The sequence below is a fragment of the Phaeodactylum tricornutum genome, chromosome 12 (assembly GCF_000150955.2).
Source record: "Phaeodactylum tricornutum CCAP 1055/1 chromosome 12, whole genome shotgun sequence".
NCBI lineage: Eukaryota > Bacillariophyta > Bacillariophyceae > Surirellales > Neidiaceae > Phaeodactylum > Phaeodactylum tricornutum.
The window spans coordinates 206,581-223,035 of record NC_011680.1 but is presented as its reverse complement, the minus strand read 5'-3'; the positions used below and the strand labels follow the sequence as shown (position 1 = coordinate 223,035).

Sequence of the window (16,455 nt, the reverse complement as noted above, 5' to 3'; positions counted from 1 at the left end):
CTATGTTGCTACGGTCCTGCTTGCAACCAAATGGAAACGCAAATAGAATGAAACGTCACTGGTTTCTTTCGTGTTTTGCCGTATTCATTATCCTTCCGGTTCTGCAAAATTCCGGAGCACTGCATTGGATTGCACCAAAAAGTCTAGATCACCATGGTGTCTTGCTGGAGAACTCCTACAACCAAAGATGCATACCGGCTTTCATGGGTTAGTCTAGCTGTAACGCTGGTAGCCGCTGGAGCTGGGATTGGAATGTACGTGGTAAGTGCTTGTAAATAGTCTACGACGATATTTGTCACGGAAGCCTTTGTGCTCACGATTGTGTCTTCCGTTGATTCGTTCCAATCACAAACTAGGCTACGGGATCATCGCTGTGTTTGGTGTTTGGTCTCGAAAATTGCGTCGACTTTTTTAGTAGTGCAGTAGTTCTGTGGCGCTTTTTCGCTCCTACGAAAGTCAACCAGGAACTGGAAGAAAAGTTGCACCGTCGGGAAAAGCGAGCTTCCGTCGCGATTTCTTTCATTTTAGTACTGCTCGGAATGAGTATACTTTCCACCGCTATTTCCGATTTCGCGCGTGGAGAAGAAGATCCGGATGGTCTTAGACTGGTAGTCGCAATATCTTTCTTTTCGTTCATTGTGTTTGGTATTTTGGCCACTTTAAAGTTTCGCTACGCCAAGGCACTGCAGTCGGCCTCTCTAAATAAGGACGGTATCTGTTCGTTGATTGGTACGGTATTGGCGGGCGCACTTTTTGTGAATACTTTGATTATTGAACAAAAAGGAAGTTGGTGGTGGCTGGATCCGACGGTCGCGCTTCTGTGTGGTTTTGGTGCCATTGCGATTGGTATCCACGCGGTCCACATGGCACGATATAGCGACGATCTGCCTGTTTTCACCATGACTTGGTGGTTCTTGAGCCAAGGAGATGGAACGGATGAGCTATCGGGGCGTCCATTGGGTCCGGAAGACTATCCGCAAGGTAAAGCCAGCAATATGGAAATGTCCAAGACTCACGAGGGCGGAGACGACAATGAATCTGCCGAGATTATTTAATAAACCTTTTCTTCTACCTTCAATTACAATTTCCACGCCTGCCAAGCGGAATTTTCTCTATAATCTTGTCCTACTTTTGCAGTTGCCGTCTCTCGGGGTTGCTTTGAGCCAAACGGGTTCATCTCGGGATCCCACAAGGAGGCTACCGACTTTTCGATCCCGAGCTCCTTCAGAACGTCCAGAATCGTATCCTCGTCATCTTCCGCTTCAAGCAGCGTATATGCTGTTGCAATAAACGGAATGTTCTGCTTGCGCAATGCCAGTGCGTGTAGTGTCGGTTTCCATTCCGTATACCCCCAAATACCGGCATTGAAGCAGACAATCAAATCAGCTCGGGTATTGCATTCGTAGTCATCGTAAACGGCCAAATGACTCGACACTTTGGCTGACTTTAGTCGTGTCGGTCGTGAGGAGGATACGGCAGAAGAAAGCAGCTGCATGGGTTTTCGTTGAGAGGCTTCGATCGGAATGTTCGGACCAATCAAGTGCAGTTCCAAATGTTTCGGCGCTTCGGCTGCCACCGCAAGCCATCTTGCCAGTGGTCCAAAATAAAGACGCACCGTTTCGTCGGTTGCGCACTCAACGGCGTCACAGCCTACAACATGAACGCTTAGCGTTTCTTGACTGCGAAGAACATCCAGTCGTACGAGCGCGTGAGCAATGGTGGCTGCCCGGCTGAGATGAGCTGTGGCCGTTCGGGCTTTGGCGGTGTTTTTTCGAAACGCCGATAAAGGTGCGGCTGGGACGAGGCGATGAGTGTGGGGTACCGTCACCGATTCTTGTCGGTGCTGCTGTTCCCACACGTGTAACTTACGCTCCAAGGCTGGGTTGTGCTCTCGAATGGAACGCACGGCGTTGAGTACCGCAGTCGAGTCGGCTTCTGGCTGGCTCTTTACGCCATTGGCAACACGTGTGTGTATTTCTTCCTTGCATCTTTCAAAGCTTGTCTGCCACTCCGTTTCCGTGTTCTCGGTTTCGAAAGCCAAGACGATAGGAGTCGGCAACTTTTCGTCAGTCTCTATCGTTGGCCCCGAAGAGCGAGCACTAGAGTTGCTGTCGAGTGTCGTACGATAGTCATCTTCCAAGGCAAACAATGCCTGGTCCGCAATAGCTCGAAAATCCGCAGCGCTCGTACGGTCGGCAAGATCACGTTCCCGCATCATTGGCTCGCAACCGTCCACGGCAAGTTCCGTACACCGTGGTTTGTCGTCGTCGTCATCCGATTCTCCAACACTGGCGGGTGTGAATGCTGCTAAATCTACAAAAAAAGCACCGGTGTGTCCGTACAGTTTGCTGTCGTTGTCGTCGTCGTTCCTGGCTCGACGGTCCCACGGAACACAACAACGTGCCTCCGCCCGGCGCTGGATGGGATGAGACGTGGGACGATCGCAAATCCGATAGTGGTGTGTAGCCATGGGAGGCATTCCAAATATCATCGTGCGCACTTTCATCCTCGGTCATTTCGAATCGTGCTTGCTTGTGTGAGAACTCCCTATGCACACACTCTCTCAACTGACAACGGGGTGACGTTTGGAAGCATGGGGAGATCGGCAACAAGCAACAGTGGCTTGAAGAATCGGCTCGTTCCGTCCCCCGTATCGCGTTCACCGATACCGGTTCCTTTTGGAGGAGTCCCTGCCCGTGAATGGACAGTTTTCCAACGAGACGGGACTTCGGGAACGGGTCTCTTTCTGGGGGAATCGATACTCCCAGGAAGGACACAGACGTTCTTGTTTTGGATTGGTGAACAGACCGTCCGAGTGGAGAGTCCCCACCGAAATCGTCACGCGCGCAGGTCCCGACGGTGACTTCTCTAGTTACTACTACGAGAGAGCGAAGGTGTGCCAAAAAGCCCGAACGTCTCTTAGGAAAAAAAAAAGACCTTGGAAGACCCTTGGTCGGTCCCCCTCTGGGCTTTCTCCCACTGGTACACACGGGACGGATCCCCGCACCGTAAACGATGCCGTCATTTTCGAAACAACAGGGACTAGAACGGCAGTCATCCTTTCGGTAGATACGAGTGAATGAAATAGGATCAGTGAGAGCATTGTGTTACGGTAACAACAGGGCAGTCCTTTGGAATTGCGGATATTCGTTGTCGTTCCAAAAGGAGCAAAGTCGTTCCCCTCCCAACACAGTTTATTTGTCGAAAAAAGGAAATACGGAAGCTGGGTCTCCCGCTGTACCAATCTCTACAGCAACAGCTTACACTATCTCTACAAATATCAGCACTTTAACTTCTACATGAGTGCTCCTACCGAAAGCATCTTTGTACCGGATCGGCGAAAGGTCGCTGCCCGTTTGACGAATGGGCCAGCACCCCCGCCTCCACCCGAAGACAAACACCGAGCCGTACACCGTATTCGTCTGAGTGCGCTCCAACACAACTTTGCCTTTGTGGAATCGACCGCAGCTCGGCAGCGATGCTCCGTCATCGCCGTCGTCAAGGCGGACGGCTACGGACACGGGGCCATCGCGACGGCGTTACACTTGGCCGACCGCTGCGGGGCCGATGCCTTTGCGGTGGCGACCCTGGAAGAAGCCATTTCCTTGCGACGAGCCTTCGAGCGGAATCCACCCGGCCGTTGGTCGAAACAGCTGGCGGCCTTGTTTCATACCGGTGGCATCGATACGGCAACCACCAGTCTCGACACCGCGAGTGCGGGCACCTCCCGGCCCAACTCGCCACAGTCCGAAGTCGCGGCGCGAGTCATGCGGCCAGCGCAGATTCGGATACTCGTACTCGGTCCGCCCGTAGGATTTCCGCGTTGTTTCGACGACTACTACCATCACGGGATTGAAGTGATGGTGTCGGGTCCGGAAGTGGTGCAGGCTCTCATGGAGTGGGTACTCAACGAAAAAGAACGCAAACGGACGCAGGTGCAACGGGCCGCCATGGAAGCCAAAGCACACGCCTTGACGGCGCCCATGGCTCCGCGAGAGTCCGCCAATTGGGACGAAAAGAAGGACAGTCGAGAAAATCTGCTGCTGTCGGATCCGCAAGGTCTGTCCGATCCTTCGGGAGACAACCACAAGAAAGCTTTACGCCATCCGTCGTCAACCCTTGGCAATGTTTCGGGACAAGATCTGGCCAACGAAGTGCGGGCAATGCTCATCAAACAAAAAGCGGCAACGGACGCTGCCAACGTTTCTGCCGCAACCGGAATCGTTCCAAAAGCCAGTACGTCCAACGTGGCAAGTACGGTAAACAGTTCGGAATCCTCGGTGTCGTCTGATCCAAAATCCGCAATGACACCACCCAAATCAAACGTCACCGTCAACTCTCAGCATTCGCAATATCCTGGGACGAAACAATTGTTCGGAGGTATTGAAGCGGCGGCGCGAACTTCACGAAATCGGGCACAAGCCGCGGCTCACGTTGCAGCTATCTTTCACGAATCGGAACACGAAGCCAGTGCGCAGCAACCTCTGGCCCCAAACAACTCCCAGAGCACGGCTCCAGCCAATTCGTCGTTCCCCATCCCTGCAGGGTCCACACCTGCAACCCGCAAACGTTTGCGGTGGCATGCTCTCGTTGATAGCGGCATGGGACGGCTCGGTTTCAAGACGGAGCCGGTGAAGAAGGAGGATGCTTTGGCGGGGCGGAGGGATACGGTTGAGATTTTGCAAGACATGCTGGATGCGGAAATTAACGGCAACGCACCCATTGAGTTTTACGGTATGTGCACTCACATGGCCGAAGCAACCGCAACATCCGACTTCACAAAATCGCAGATTGCGAAGTTTATAAATCTACTGAAACGAGTGCGCAGTGCTGGAATTTATATCCCGACTGTATCCACCGATAACTCAGCTGCGCTGCTAACTACCAACCTGACTCACTTCAATCCGAGCGAAATCTTGTCACAAAAGGATTCCGATACGCGTGGATTCGTACGGACTGGTGGAGCTATCTATGGTCAACGACCAGCATTCGACGAACTCCAAGCCGTTTCGACTCTTCTGGCATCAGTCCGCCACGTAGCAATTTTGAAACAAGGTGAAAGCGTTGGCTATGATCGAGCTTACATAGCCCCCTACAATGTTCGAATTGCTACCTTGACGATCGGATTTGCTGACGGTTATCCACGTGAACTTGGCAACGGTGTTGGCAAGGTACAGATCCGGGGCTCGGTTTTTCCAGTTGCAGGGAACGTTTGCATGGATATGCTCATGATCGAACTGGGACCGGCCGAAGATACAGATATCGGATCGACTGTAGCTGTTGGTGACACCGCTGTATTGTGGGGTCCTCTGGACGAAAACGATGATTACGGCATGGTTCGACTGCAGGATTTGGCGACGACGCTGAAGACGACGCAGTCCGCCCTAACCTGTGGACTTGACAAGATTCGGGTACTGCGGCAATTTGTCTAATGATTTAAAAAAATTCCATTTCATTGGGAACGCAAAAGTTTCTTTGGTTAGACAAGATTGGCCTACTATTCCGTCGCTAATTCCCAAGAAATCGGTTTGGCATAGTGAGGCCCTTCCTTCAGGTAGGCGTCTAGTTTTCGGACGATATCGTCGGCTAGTAACACCTTAACATCACTGTTAAAAACAGCCATAACGAGTGCATATTTCGCCTCGCGTCCTTCCATAGTCGTCTCTCCTTCGCGTTGAACTAGAAACTCAAAAAAGTGACCATGCGACAGAAGTACCTGAGCCCCAGTGGGCTGCTTTGAAATTCCTTCCAGCAAGGCATAGGCGGCCAATCTAACTTCCGTCAGGGGTGACTTTGCCAAATCAATCATTAACGCGGTCGTTTCGTTGTTGTTGTCACGTCCTAGGAATGCATACAGCTTAAGGCCCAAGCTATTTGAGGGAAGTGCATTGGAAATCATTATCGTATCGCCGTTCGAATCCAACTGGTGTGTTGGGTTCAAGACCATTGACACCGAAACAAGGATAGCTGCTTTTAACTGTGGTTGGGCTACAGATAGAGAGAGCCATGCTTTCCGTGTCACAGGATCTTGAAGAATTCGTTCCAAAGCTACTGGAGATGCGGAAGCAAAAGAAGAGATGGCGTCTACCATTGCCAAACGATCCATTTCGCCGGTACCCTCAATGTTATGCAGCGCCCGGTGAAATCCCACCATGATATCTCCGTCAGTCTGATTCAACAGGGAAACATCACTGTGTGCCAGTTTGCAAAGGGCTGCTACCACACGAAGAGCAGGTCCGCCGAGCATAGGATCTGGCCTTCCGTCCCCTTCACCACCAGCTAATCGGAGCAAGAAAGCTGTGACGTCGTTTGAAAAGAGCCAGTGCGCACGTTCGTGATGCATCGGTAGAGTACACGCCAAAAGTTCCAGCAGATCCAAAGTTGACATTTGGAAAAGCGGATCATTATCACATTGAAGCATTTCAAGTAGCAAGTCTCCCGCTCCCATCGATAATGCACGTTGATGAAAAGCATCGCCAATTGACATTAGGGCCACAAATATACTTGCACATCTTACGCTGTAAGTGGTTGACATCATTCGGTCCACCTCCATTTGATCAAGGGCCTCTCGCCAAGAATCACGAATCGATCTCATTGCAGTTTCTCCAAAAGTGAGACCAATTTTGCGCGAACATGCAACAATTGCATCCGCCGCGTTCGATGAAGCCTCTACGTCATCCCCTCTCAGCTGTTGTATCATGACACCCTGAAGCTCGTCTGATACGGTGATGGGTTCACTCGATGTCATCCGCCGTAACGCTTCGGTCTTGATCGCTTTCGATGCCGGCTTGAGATACGTAGAAGAATTCCACGACACCAATAATCCAACGATCTTTAAAGCAGCATTATTGCTCAACGTGACGCTTGGTTCGGAAGTTCGAAACAGCAAAGGTGCTATATGGTCCATGAGGGGCTGAGGTTGAAAATCTGCGAGAATCGTATTAAGAGTCGTCTTCAGAGCTTCGTCGTCGTGTTCAGAAAGCTGATCTAGTAGAAGGGACAAGCTTGCTTCTAGCTTCTCGACATTAAAAGGTTCTGCAATCATTCTAAAGCTTGAAATTGGTGTTGCATAAATAAGTTTTGTGCCCACTACATAGTCCAGGTAGTTCTTCGACGATCGTTCCCCATCGTGAGAAATCTCTTTTCCGAAACGTGAGCAAATCTGACGATTTCTAAAAATCGTCGCAAACGACATCGCCGATTTAACAGTTTCTTCCTTCGCACAATACCTACTCGAAGATAGTGATGCGAGTCTACACAAGAACTAACAATATGCAAATCAGTCATTTTCAGAATAGACCTCTCTTTCTATGCCGTAGTTTAAAAACCAAGAGGCTTACTCAAACGATTCCCAGTCGTCTGTATGGTAATATTCCGCCAGTAGTCGGTAAATGAAACTCGGTTGAAAGGAACCAACGTTAGTGATGTAGAGATTGACGTATTCCGGTTTGATATAATCGTGCACCGGGTTCACAAACTCGACGTCCGTTAAAAGCTGGTCGCTCATTTCCGCATACGCAATCACTGATGCGGGACTAACGAGATCGTTGAGCGTATCCTGTCCTTCATGGGGGTACATTGGGCAAAGTTTAAACATACCCGTAATACAGACGGTCGGAACGGAGTTGTGGTGCGCCGCTAACGCAACCATGTTGCAACCACTATTAGCAACGAGGCCTCCGTTTGCCAAGACTGCGTGAGCTGAAAGTAAGACCTTATTGACACGGACCATGATAGCAAAGATAGCGGAGTCGGGAATCACGACAGTGTCGATGCCGGCATCCGCGAGCTCCTTGGCCATCACGTGCCCATCGTAGTGAGGCGCACCCTCGCACACTATTACTTGAAACTCTCGTTTCTTTGCAGCGGCCGCCTTGAGAAAAAGTTCGACTGTTTTGCTGCGGCCACAGGTCAGTATGACTTCGCCAGCGTGAATGTGGTTTGTGGCCTGTTCGTTAATGTTCTTATGAAGATCTTCCAAATCGGTAAATATTTCCGTGATCGCTTCCATGACAGCCTGCTTGAGGTTAGGACGACTGCTGTAGTAGCTTGGCGGATATTCTGTCTGCAAATCTGCTTCGGATGCGAACGACTCTTGTCGTTGGTGATCACCAACATTATGAAAGGATCGACTAGTGGTACGAACATGTTGCTGCGGTAGAGCCCATAGCATACTCTGCAACGACAGTCTTCCGGGAGAAGACTCGCTGCCTCCTTCTTCCTGAGCTTCCCGTAAGGCTTCTTCTCGCACAGCCGCCATGGTGCGACGAACGACGTTGCCAATGGCGGGTTCGCGAAAACCTCCCGCTGCATGCAGCTCCCGTCCGAGTCCTCGCAGCAAATGCAGGAGCTGCGCAGCCGATTTCCATCGCGTCGATCCAATCATGTGACGCAGCAGTTCTACCGTTTTATGCACCGCTACGCGCCGATCTGCTGCATGTAGGACGTTGCCTTCGGTTGCCTGGCGAGTAAGGCGACCGAGACGCAGTTCCATAAGAAACTTGTCGAGCAGGGCGAGTGACTTGCGGTGGTTGAGCTGTAACCAAGTCCGGACTTTGGTCGAGTCCGGACTATCCAAACGGGGGGTTGATTCCGTCATTTGTTTGGTATCCAGGGAAGAGTCTAATGGGGGAGATACGGTAAAGCAAGGGAAAGGAGTCGGCTGTTTCCTTCTTCATCTCACGGTAAATATCGGAATGAAGGTTCCATGTTGCGACGGATACGGGAGGCTGACCTACCTTGAGGCACAAGAGGACCTGCTTGCATGGACATATCGAAGGGACATAATCGCGACACGACCAATAGCTTCTATACTCGCGCACGATAGTATATCTATTGCAGTATTCTTTTACTTAAAATGCAAGTGTTTCCCGGGTTTCCACGTCCACACGGCGAACCGTGAAGGGCAACAATTCGCGCACGGAAGGATCCGAAATTCCGGAACGATGCCATGCTTCGAATGCTAACTAACTTGCTAGTAGTGTACCAGAATCAACTGTATATTTTGCGTTCCAAGATCGATCGCCAAGTGTCAGTGACCGCAGACCTGGCTACTCGATAGAAAAGCGTCCGTATCGCTTGCCACGCCAAGACCGCATGTTGAACGACTCCTTTCATACGCAAGAATCGTCGTACATTGTGCAAACATCAATCATGAGAAATCCCCGGGTCATCGATGTGGATGACGACGACGACTTCCACAGCGAAGATCACGGGATCTTAGCAGATTGGGGTGTCGTCTCCAATCAAGACCATTCTTTCAGTAATACAGGCGTACTTATCCTTCCCGGATCCGTCCAAGCGCGGCAAGCCAACGGCAGTCAAGCATACTCCGCAAATCTTTCCATACCGGGCTCCGATTCTATCCCCACTGACATCGACAGCATTGTTCAGGAAGACGATAGCCGCGGACGGCGTATCAACATTATTGGTGGTGATTCGATAGGTCGGTCTACCTCGAACGGTAGTAGTCGTCTCTGGGAGAACGAGGAGGCTTCGATTTTGCTTCGCTCTCAAGAAGAACTACGCACCATGAACCGTCGTGGTTCGATTCTCGCGGTTCTACTGGTACTTGTTTCCGTGACATCGACGTCGTATCTAATCTGGGACCGGCATACCTGGAAGTCCTCAGCGGTTCAGTTGGAACAACAAATTCGTCACATTCAAATTGCGTTGAATGAGACCAAATTATCGGCACTTCCAACCCCAACCCCGAAACTAGAAATTCCAAGCTTGCCCTGGGACGTCTGCTCTACGGGAACACCGGAGGAGGCGAATACTCTCGTTAACAATTGCTGGATGAAGGCGAAGGCTAACGTGCAGCTAGGCGACTGCGCCGAACAGGCACGGCAGTCGGTCCAGAAGCGGGCCAAAGAATTCGGAGAAAAGGCCTTTCAAGCTCAAGAGGATTTCGTTGCCAAAGCGCAGCAGTCCGTTCTGAAAGCGCAAAAAGTGCTAACCACAAGGGCGCAAGAAGCTTTGGAGAAGGTGGATGAGTACAAGACAGCTTGGTCTTTGGAATCCAAACGAAAGAGCGGCGACGGTACTCGTTCCGCCTCGCAAGAAAAAAGCAAGGACAAGGAACAAGTCGTAGTCTCGAAACAGGCATCCTCGGACTGGAGAAAAGTAGCAGCAACGGCAGTTACGGGAGTTGTGGCTGTCTCGTTGGCAACCTTATTTGCGGATGATGTTTCGGAATGGGTTGCCGGATTTGTCAGCGGAGACAGTAGTGAAAAGAAATGACATTAGTTTCATGTGATACTTTATAAATGCATTGAAAATTACAGGAATTATTCGTGTATATCCACACCTCGGGTAGTGAACAGGATGCGACGATCATTGAATTCGAGTGTCAGCACTAGATTGTCTTAAATAGACCGCGCCTTCCCACAAGAGTGCAATACATCCAGTTTTAAGTCCAAAATAACAACCTGCATCGTAGATTGCGTTAATACGTCCAAAACACAACATTTGCAGTGCATCACAACGCCGAAAGATGCGTCAACTACCTTAGCTGATTCACACGTAATGCATAATTTTCTCATAGACCGGGATTGCCGTGTTGTCTTCTAAAAAGAAGGTACTCACTGTTAGTCTCGAAATCAAGATGATGGTTTGTTCAAAAGTTCTGCGGCGCCAAAGTGGTCAACGTTCTTCGTCATATTCCGGTCTTTGACACCATAACCTGGGCAAGCTGGCGAAGCTCGTAAGTTACAGTGCTACTCCGTGTCCTCGATGCATAAGTCCAACAAGCGTACTTCCTGCAAACGAGTGTGTGCTTTGAGGACACACGCGACTGCGTTGGAAGCAATTTTGATTTCTGTCGTTCATTTGTCATGAGGGACTGAGGGAAAAGTGAGGAGCTATCAAAGACTCCGGAAGTGCAGCTTTTGAATTGCTGTCTTAAAACGTAACTAATGGCGTACGTCCCATCATTATCCAGAGAATATCTAATAGGACGAGAATCGGAATGACTCAAATATCTCCTGCGCTTTGACAAAAATGGTAGCGAAGATGGCGCCGATTCTGGGATAGGTCAGGGCCATCCTTTCGCAGAGTCGGATCATTCTCGATCAGCTCTTGGAGGAAATCCTTTCAGCCACGGAAGTTGAGAATATACTTTCAGAATATCAACTCTGTCAATTAGCACAACCTCCGAAGCAAGACTCGAGAAAATGATTTCATCGTAACGTTTGTCGGTATCACGGCAGCTTTTGTCACGCGGGGTTTCGGTCATCCGATCTCCGTCCAGAATACCATAGTAATGGGTGAGGTCGCCGTAGCTTTCTCTATCATAGTCAGCTACATAGACTTAAATATGTCAAACTGTGAAATTATTTTTCGGCTATTATACCGGGTAGGTGTATGCAGTTATTTTTGATAGGTTACTTTTTGCAATGTTAGATAGCGTGATTAAGTTTGGTAGCGCAGGCCAGACGATAGTTTGTCTGCACGACGCGGCAATGAGAAATATACCGTCGCGATGCAGCGAAACTCCGTTGAGCTTTGCATCTTGCGAAGTCCGATAAATCTGCCGTCCGCTGTGCGAACTGTAAAAGACACAAAGCAAGAAGGACCAGTAATCCTTCCGTGCGTGCTTTCCGGGACATTGTAGTACAAAGACAGCTTAGGTTTCCTATCCAACAGAGACAAGCACATTCCTTTGGCTGCAATCAACAATTCGTATTATCAAACCATGAACGGCAAGTCCAGCACGGACGATGAGCACGTTGTGTTTGTACCCGATGCATCGCACTTGGACCGCTACTTGCCGCAAGTAAATTCGTTTGGAACCATTCGACCTTTTCGAGGAGACGATATGCCGCGCGTTTTGGATTTTGAAAGCGCCGAAGAAAGTCCCGCCGATGGCCCCCTGATGTTCGCGGAAGATGAAGATACCGACGGATTGATGTTTCCAATGTACCACTTTTGTCTGCGAGGCGCCTTTTTATTTTATTTTAATGTGGATGACGTCGATACAGAATCGGGGCCGTATGTGTCCTACTTGAATCCACCGCTGGGAGTCCTTCCTCTAGACAATGTATCGATTGAATTTCCTCCCGGAGGTCGGCGGATCTTTCGAGAGCACGCGCATTCCGACGCTCGCAAAGGATACGAGCTCGCCGTGTTGCACACACCTGAAACAAAGACTAACACGGAGCATACGGAAGATTTGGAAGCTCGGCCTCCGGCCTTTCTGGTTGCGCAGAGTTTGGGCGCTCGTGAGCGTTGGGCTGCAGCCTTGCGCGATCGCGCCCAACGAAATCAACCAACGCTTTTGCGGGCTGGCTACAGTAAAACGACCCAATCCCAAGCAATTGGCAACGCAATGTCTGTTTCGGCTTTGCAGTCGGCATCCGAAAATCCGGACCCTTCGATCAGAGATTCTGATGAGGATGACAATGTTCCATCGCGTCCGGTCAAGTTATTCTCCGCGAGCCCCTCTAACGCCACGGAGATGAAGGCTCATCGTACATCTTCCGGAGGAAAGAGACGCGAAAAGAATTCGATTCGTCAGCAAGTCTTGGACGCTTCAGACGACAAGGATCTAGCGAATGCGGTTGTGGAATTTGGTATGGCTGGCTTTAACGAGAAGCGCTGGATGGATAACTTTTTCGAACGCAACAATGATTATGACGCTCCCACGAAATGTCGTCAGATGGAACAATGGCAAATGGACATGAAAAAGTCACTGAAAGGTGCAGTCCTGGAGCAGTACGATTATTTCGTGCAAGCTTCGGGGGAAATGACGACAATGGGAAAGGAAGTGGCGCAGCTCAAGGCGTGGATAGAAACACAAGTAGACGCATTCAAGGAAATGAAGGACATCGATTTTGTCAGCGCTCTGAAAGACATCGGCAAGGAGGAATCAACAAAAAATGAGCTGGGGATGGATGGGCTGTACGTGTCGGTAGAGGGCAAATTTGACGAGCGAAGTACAAGCGAGACATCTTCGATCACAGGTAGTCGCCGAAATAAGGAGGCAGCTGAAGGAGATGACGAAGACGCTCCGGTAATCGATGTTCCAGACTGGCTAAATGACGTTGACGAAGAGATCACCGCTTTAATTCGGGAGTGCCGGTACAATGATGCAATTGAAATGTACATCAAGGCCAAGAACGAAGTCACCGACCTTCTTGATAAACACGAACGTCCTACAGCTTATCGTCTTCGTAAAGCTCAGCTGGAAATCTTGGAGAATTTACAGGAACGTTTAAAAATATTGCGACAACGGGTATGCAACCGTCTAGAGGAAATATTAAGACGGAAGAATGAGGCTTTACGGCAATCGAGCAAACGTGAACGAGCCGACGTGCATTCCCCGGTGTCTACCATTGTTTCTCCGTGTGCTCTTAACGATGACGTATTGTATCTTCAGATGTTGGTGAAAATTGGAAATTCACAGCAAGCAGCTGAAGCTCACACAACCCGCCGGAGCCTATTACTCTTGGACACGCTGCATGAGAACCCTATTTCCGGTGCCGGTGCTGTTGACCTGGTTATCTATTCTGCACAATTGAGCCAGTCTTTCTTTTCTTGCCTGGCAAGCTCCGTTGAGGGATTTCTGGATTTGTTCATGAGTCCCGCCTCACACCAGCAGATGGATCGTGCGGAGGAAGCGAGTTTGGGCGAAGGATCATTCCAATCACACGGGGCCAACAAAACAGTCCCATCCGGTGCGATGGCGTCAGTGGTCTTGTGGTGTGATAGCGAGTTGACAAAGTTCGCGAGTGCCTTTGGTGGCTCCCGCATTCTATCTAACTTGGCCTTAAGTCCACCGCCCTTGGAGGAACATCCCCGGGGCCCTCGTGTTGTCGGACAAAATTTGGAGGAAGAGGCACGATTGCACGGAAGCAAGGACCGTAAGAACGCAATTCAAGTCGCCGCACAATGCATCGACCAAGCGTTCCTGTACGCGACGCAGAATTTGGATTCCGTGGGACTACCCTTAGCCCCGCGATTGTCTGAGTGCATTCGTGTTCGACTCAAAGGATGTGAAGCGGAAGTGGCTGATTTGTTGGACGAGCGGTGGCAGCATTTGATCGTGGATTGGAGATTAGGACCCCTCGACGACCATATTAGGATGTAATGTGCATCCGTGAACAAGTTTTTGTGTTGGACTTTCTTTGTCTTTGCCTGTGTCCGTCACCATGTAGCGAAACTAACCGATTTACCCGCTACTATACACTAATCACTTACGGTGCTTGTAAAAGGAGAAAACCTCTCAAAGGCTGGAACTCTGCTTTGACACCTTACCCACGAAACAGAGCAATATTGTGCGCTTTACAGTTAGTGTTGGTGGGCATCTTATCTAACAGTCTCACTGCTAGTAGCTGCAGTAGTCGGATTCTTCCCCTGGCCGACTTTTACCCGGAAGAGCTCTACTAGATAAGTTCATGGTCAAGATCTTCGTTAGGAACCATCTGCATATCTCCAAGAACAGTATCCGCAGCTTCACTCCGGGCTTGCATCATATCTTCGTTCCGGCGGCGACGCCACGAACGAACGAGACGCATGGTCATACAAATTGCCAAAGCGAAGACGACCAAAAAAATCAAGAACGAAAGTGCCGTCGCACCATTGTTGTCGTCGGTAGCAGCAGCCGGAGCCAGGGGAGCGGACGCAGGAACATCCGTGGGGGCTTCGCTAGGAGAATCGTTTTGGCCGTCTTGTAGACCGCGGAACAGGGGATCGTCCATGTCTGTTGTTTGCTTGAAAGCGACAAGCTGTTACCCAGATGCACTTTTGTTGACTTTGCTTATGACCAACAGCAGTTGTACTGCAAGGTACTTTCACAACAAACCGTCACGTTTCTCAATTTGTTGAGACTCGGGAATGATAGCGGTGCTCGACAGAGACAGTTTTTCCGCACGATTCATGGAACCCGCAAGACGGTATTTCCGGTTATTGCTTGCGTTTATGTCTCAAAATCATGCTCTTTTGTTACGCATCATTTGTCCTTACAGTGAGCGGTATGCTTTCATTCGTGAACTCGCCGTAAGTTCAGTCACGCGTCGCGCCGCCGCAAAAGCACCTATTGTAGGTCAGTCTTTCACCGTGATTTTGGAAAATGTAAGCTACGAAACGTTGATGGAAAAGCTACTACTAACTAGACGTAGCATAGTGAAAATCTTGTTTGCATGATGTACTAGAAGGAGAGCTAATGATGCTCGAAATACTGCCGAATAGAATCTCCTGGCAGACCACGCTAGATACGCTGGGAATCATATACTCGTTCGTATGGGTCCCCCGTCGTTTTCCGTTCCAAGACGACAAAAGGTTGGAGTACAGCTATATCTCAGGAGATTGAAAGAAAACATCTGTTGTGGACTGGACTGGACTACTCACACGCTTTCCAATCTGGAATACTATTCCTTTTCAATTAGACTTAGTCTCAACGGATTGTATCGGATCAGCAATTGCACGCTGGCTCTAAAAATCGTCCTGCAGATCCAATACCAAATGTTCTTCGCCCGGCTTGAACGCTGGTTTGCCCAAATAGGGGCACGACGCACACCGAAAAGCGTCCCCGAGTGAACATTTTCCGCAGGAGCTACTCTTAATTTCCTTGGGTTGTTCGGAGTTTCCTTCTTTCGCTCCCTCCGCTCGACCACAGGTACAGTCGTCACAGGGGGCGCGGCCGGAGCAATCGTCCCCCGATTTGGTCGCCGCGGCACTCATACTCGGTGGCGCACCGAGTAAATTGCTGGCGTCCGTCAGCAAGTTGTCTTCGTCGATCAACAAGTCGTTACCGTTGTTGTTGTTGCTAGCAAAGTTCAATGTAGCTACCGAATTGGTTGTGTTATTCCGACGCGTGGCGGTAAGCGTCCGCGAGCCGTCCGCGTTGCGTCGTTCCGAATTGTTGGCGAGTCCGGCCAACAGAAAACTGGTATGAATCGGCGACAACGATTTCGTGGCGTCTCCAATAACGGAAACAGATACGGTGGCGTTGGGGGAAAGAATTTTGGTAAAACGGGAAAGTTCCATCGAGTCGTACACATCCGCGAGCTCGCTGGCCACGACGACCAACTCGAGGGACTCGTAGATTGCGTCGTGGATGGTTTTCGCCGCGGCATCGGTCATGGTTGCCGCGGAAATTGCCGCAGGATCCGTGGAGGAAGCCGATCCAAGTACGACACAAAGTGTTGACGCCATGATGCTTCGTCGATGCGACTGCTTAGTGTACAAACGAAAAAATGGTTCGTTCGAACGATGTGTTTCTTTGGCGTTGGGATGTGATGATGTGTTTCCGGGAGTGGGTTTGGCGGATGGGGGGGGGCGGGCTTCCTTTCCTGCCGTACGGCGTCGTTCACACACAATCCGAACCGTCACGTCCTCGCGCGGCGGTACCATTTCCGGTACTCGGTTCTGATTTGGCGTGAGTGTCCCAAATCCGAATCGTCACTGTGGAACAGTTTGGAAATGGAATCGAATGAAAACTCTAGATTCCATCTT

At 50.2% G+C, this 16,455-nt stretch overlaps 7 protein-coding genes across 7 annotated transcripts; 4 read left to right on the top strand and 3 right to left on the bottom strand.

Moving 5' to 3' along the window:
* Positions 1-119: 119 nt before the first annotated feature.
* On the top strand, positions 120-940 carry PHATRDRAFT_47026 (predicted protein; the record flags this gene model as incomplete). Its single annotated transcript, XM_002181293.1, has 3 exons — positions 120-261; positions 357-890; positions 920-940. The coding sequence occupies exons 1-3, from the start codon at positions 154-156 to the stop codon at positions 938-940; spliced, it is 663 nt and encodes a 220-aa protein (XP_002181329.1). The 5' UTR covers positions 120-153.
* A 138-nt stretch (positions 941-1,078) lies between these two features.
* PHATRDRAFT_37124 (predicted protein) lies at positions 1,079-2,470 on the bottom strand (the record flags this gene model as incomplete). Its single annotated transcript, XM_002181122.1, has 1 exon — positions 1,079-2,470. One exon carries the CDS (start codon positions 2,468-2,470, stop codon positions 1,079-1,081), a length of 1,392 nt encoding a protein of 463 aa, XP_002181158.1.
* Positions 2,471-3,040: 570 nt separating this feature from the next.
* PHATRDRAFT_47025 (alanine racemase) lies at positions 3,041-5,432 on the top strand (the record flags this gene model as incomplete). The annotated part of the gene is made up of 1 exon (XM_002181292.1): positions 3,041-5,432. The coding sequence occupies exon 1, from the start codon at positions 3,300-3,302 to the stop codon at positions 5,430-5,432; it is 2,133 nt and encodes a 710-aa protein (XP_002181328.1). The 5' UTR covers positions 3,041-3,299.
* A 1,904-nt stretch (positions 5,433-7,336) lies between these two features.
* On the bottom strand, positions 7,337-8,525 carry PHATRDRAFT_21290 (predicted protein; the record flags this gene model as incomplete). The annotated part of the gene is made up of 1 exon (XM_002181121.1): positions 7,337-8,525. The coding sequence occupies exon 1, from the start codon at positions 8,492-8,494 to the stop codon at positions 7,337-7,339; it is 1,158 nt and encodes a 385-aa protein (XP_002181157.1). The 5' UTR covers positions 8,495-8,525.
* Positions 8,526-9,075: 550 nt separating this feature from the next.
* On the top strand, positions 9,076-10,266 carry PHATRDRAFT_47023 (predicted protein). Its single transcript, XM_002181291.1, has one exon. The coding sequence runs from the start codon at positions 9,097-9,099 to the stop codon at positions 10,240-10,242; it is 1,146 nt and encodes a 381-aa protein (XP_002181327.1). The 5' UTR covers positions 9,076-9,096; the 3' UTR covers positions 10,243-10,266.
* Positions 10,267-11,578: 1,312 nt separating this feature from the next.
* Positions 11,579-14,823, top strand: PHATRDRAFT_47022 (predicted protein). Its single transcript, XM_002181290.1, has one exon. It carries the CDS (start codon positions 11,696-11,698, stop codon positions 14,087-14,089), a length of 2,394 nt encoding a protein of 797 aa, XP_002181326.1. The 5' UTR covers positions 11,579-11,695; the 3' UTR covers positions 14,090-14,823.
* Positions 14,824-15,413: 590 nt separating this feature from the next.
* PHATRDRAFT_47020 (predicted protein) lies at positions 15,414-16,353 on the bottom strand (the record flags this gene model as incomplete). Its single annotated transcript, XM_002181120.1, has 1 exon — positions 15,414-16,353. The coding sequence occupies one exon, from the start codon at positions 16,351-16,353 to the stop codon at positions 15,433-15,435; it is 921 nt and encodes a 306-aa protein (XP_002181156.1). The 3' UTR covers positions 15,414-15,432.
* Positions 16,354-16,455: the final 102 nt, after the last annotated feature.

Bases quoted from the DNA above. Each gene is read 5' to 3' on its own strand.
- PHATRDRAFT_47023 (XM_002181291.1), top strand. From the start codon at position 9,097: ATGTTGAACGACTCCTTTCATACGCAAGAATCGTCGTACATTGTGCAA.
- PHATRDRAFT_47022 (XM_002181290.1), top strand. From the start codon at position 11,696: ATGAACGGCAAGTCCAGCACGGACGATGAGCACGTTGTGTTTGTACCC.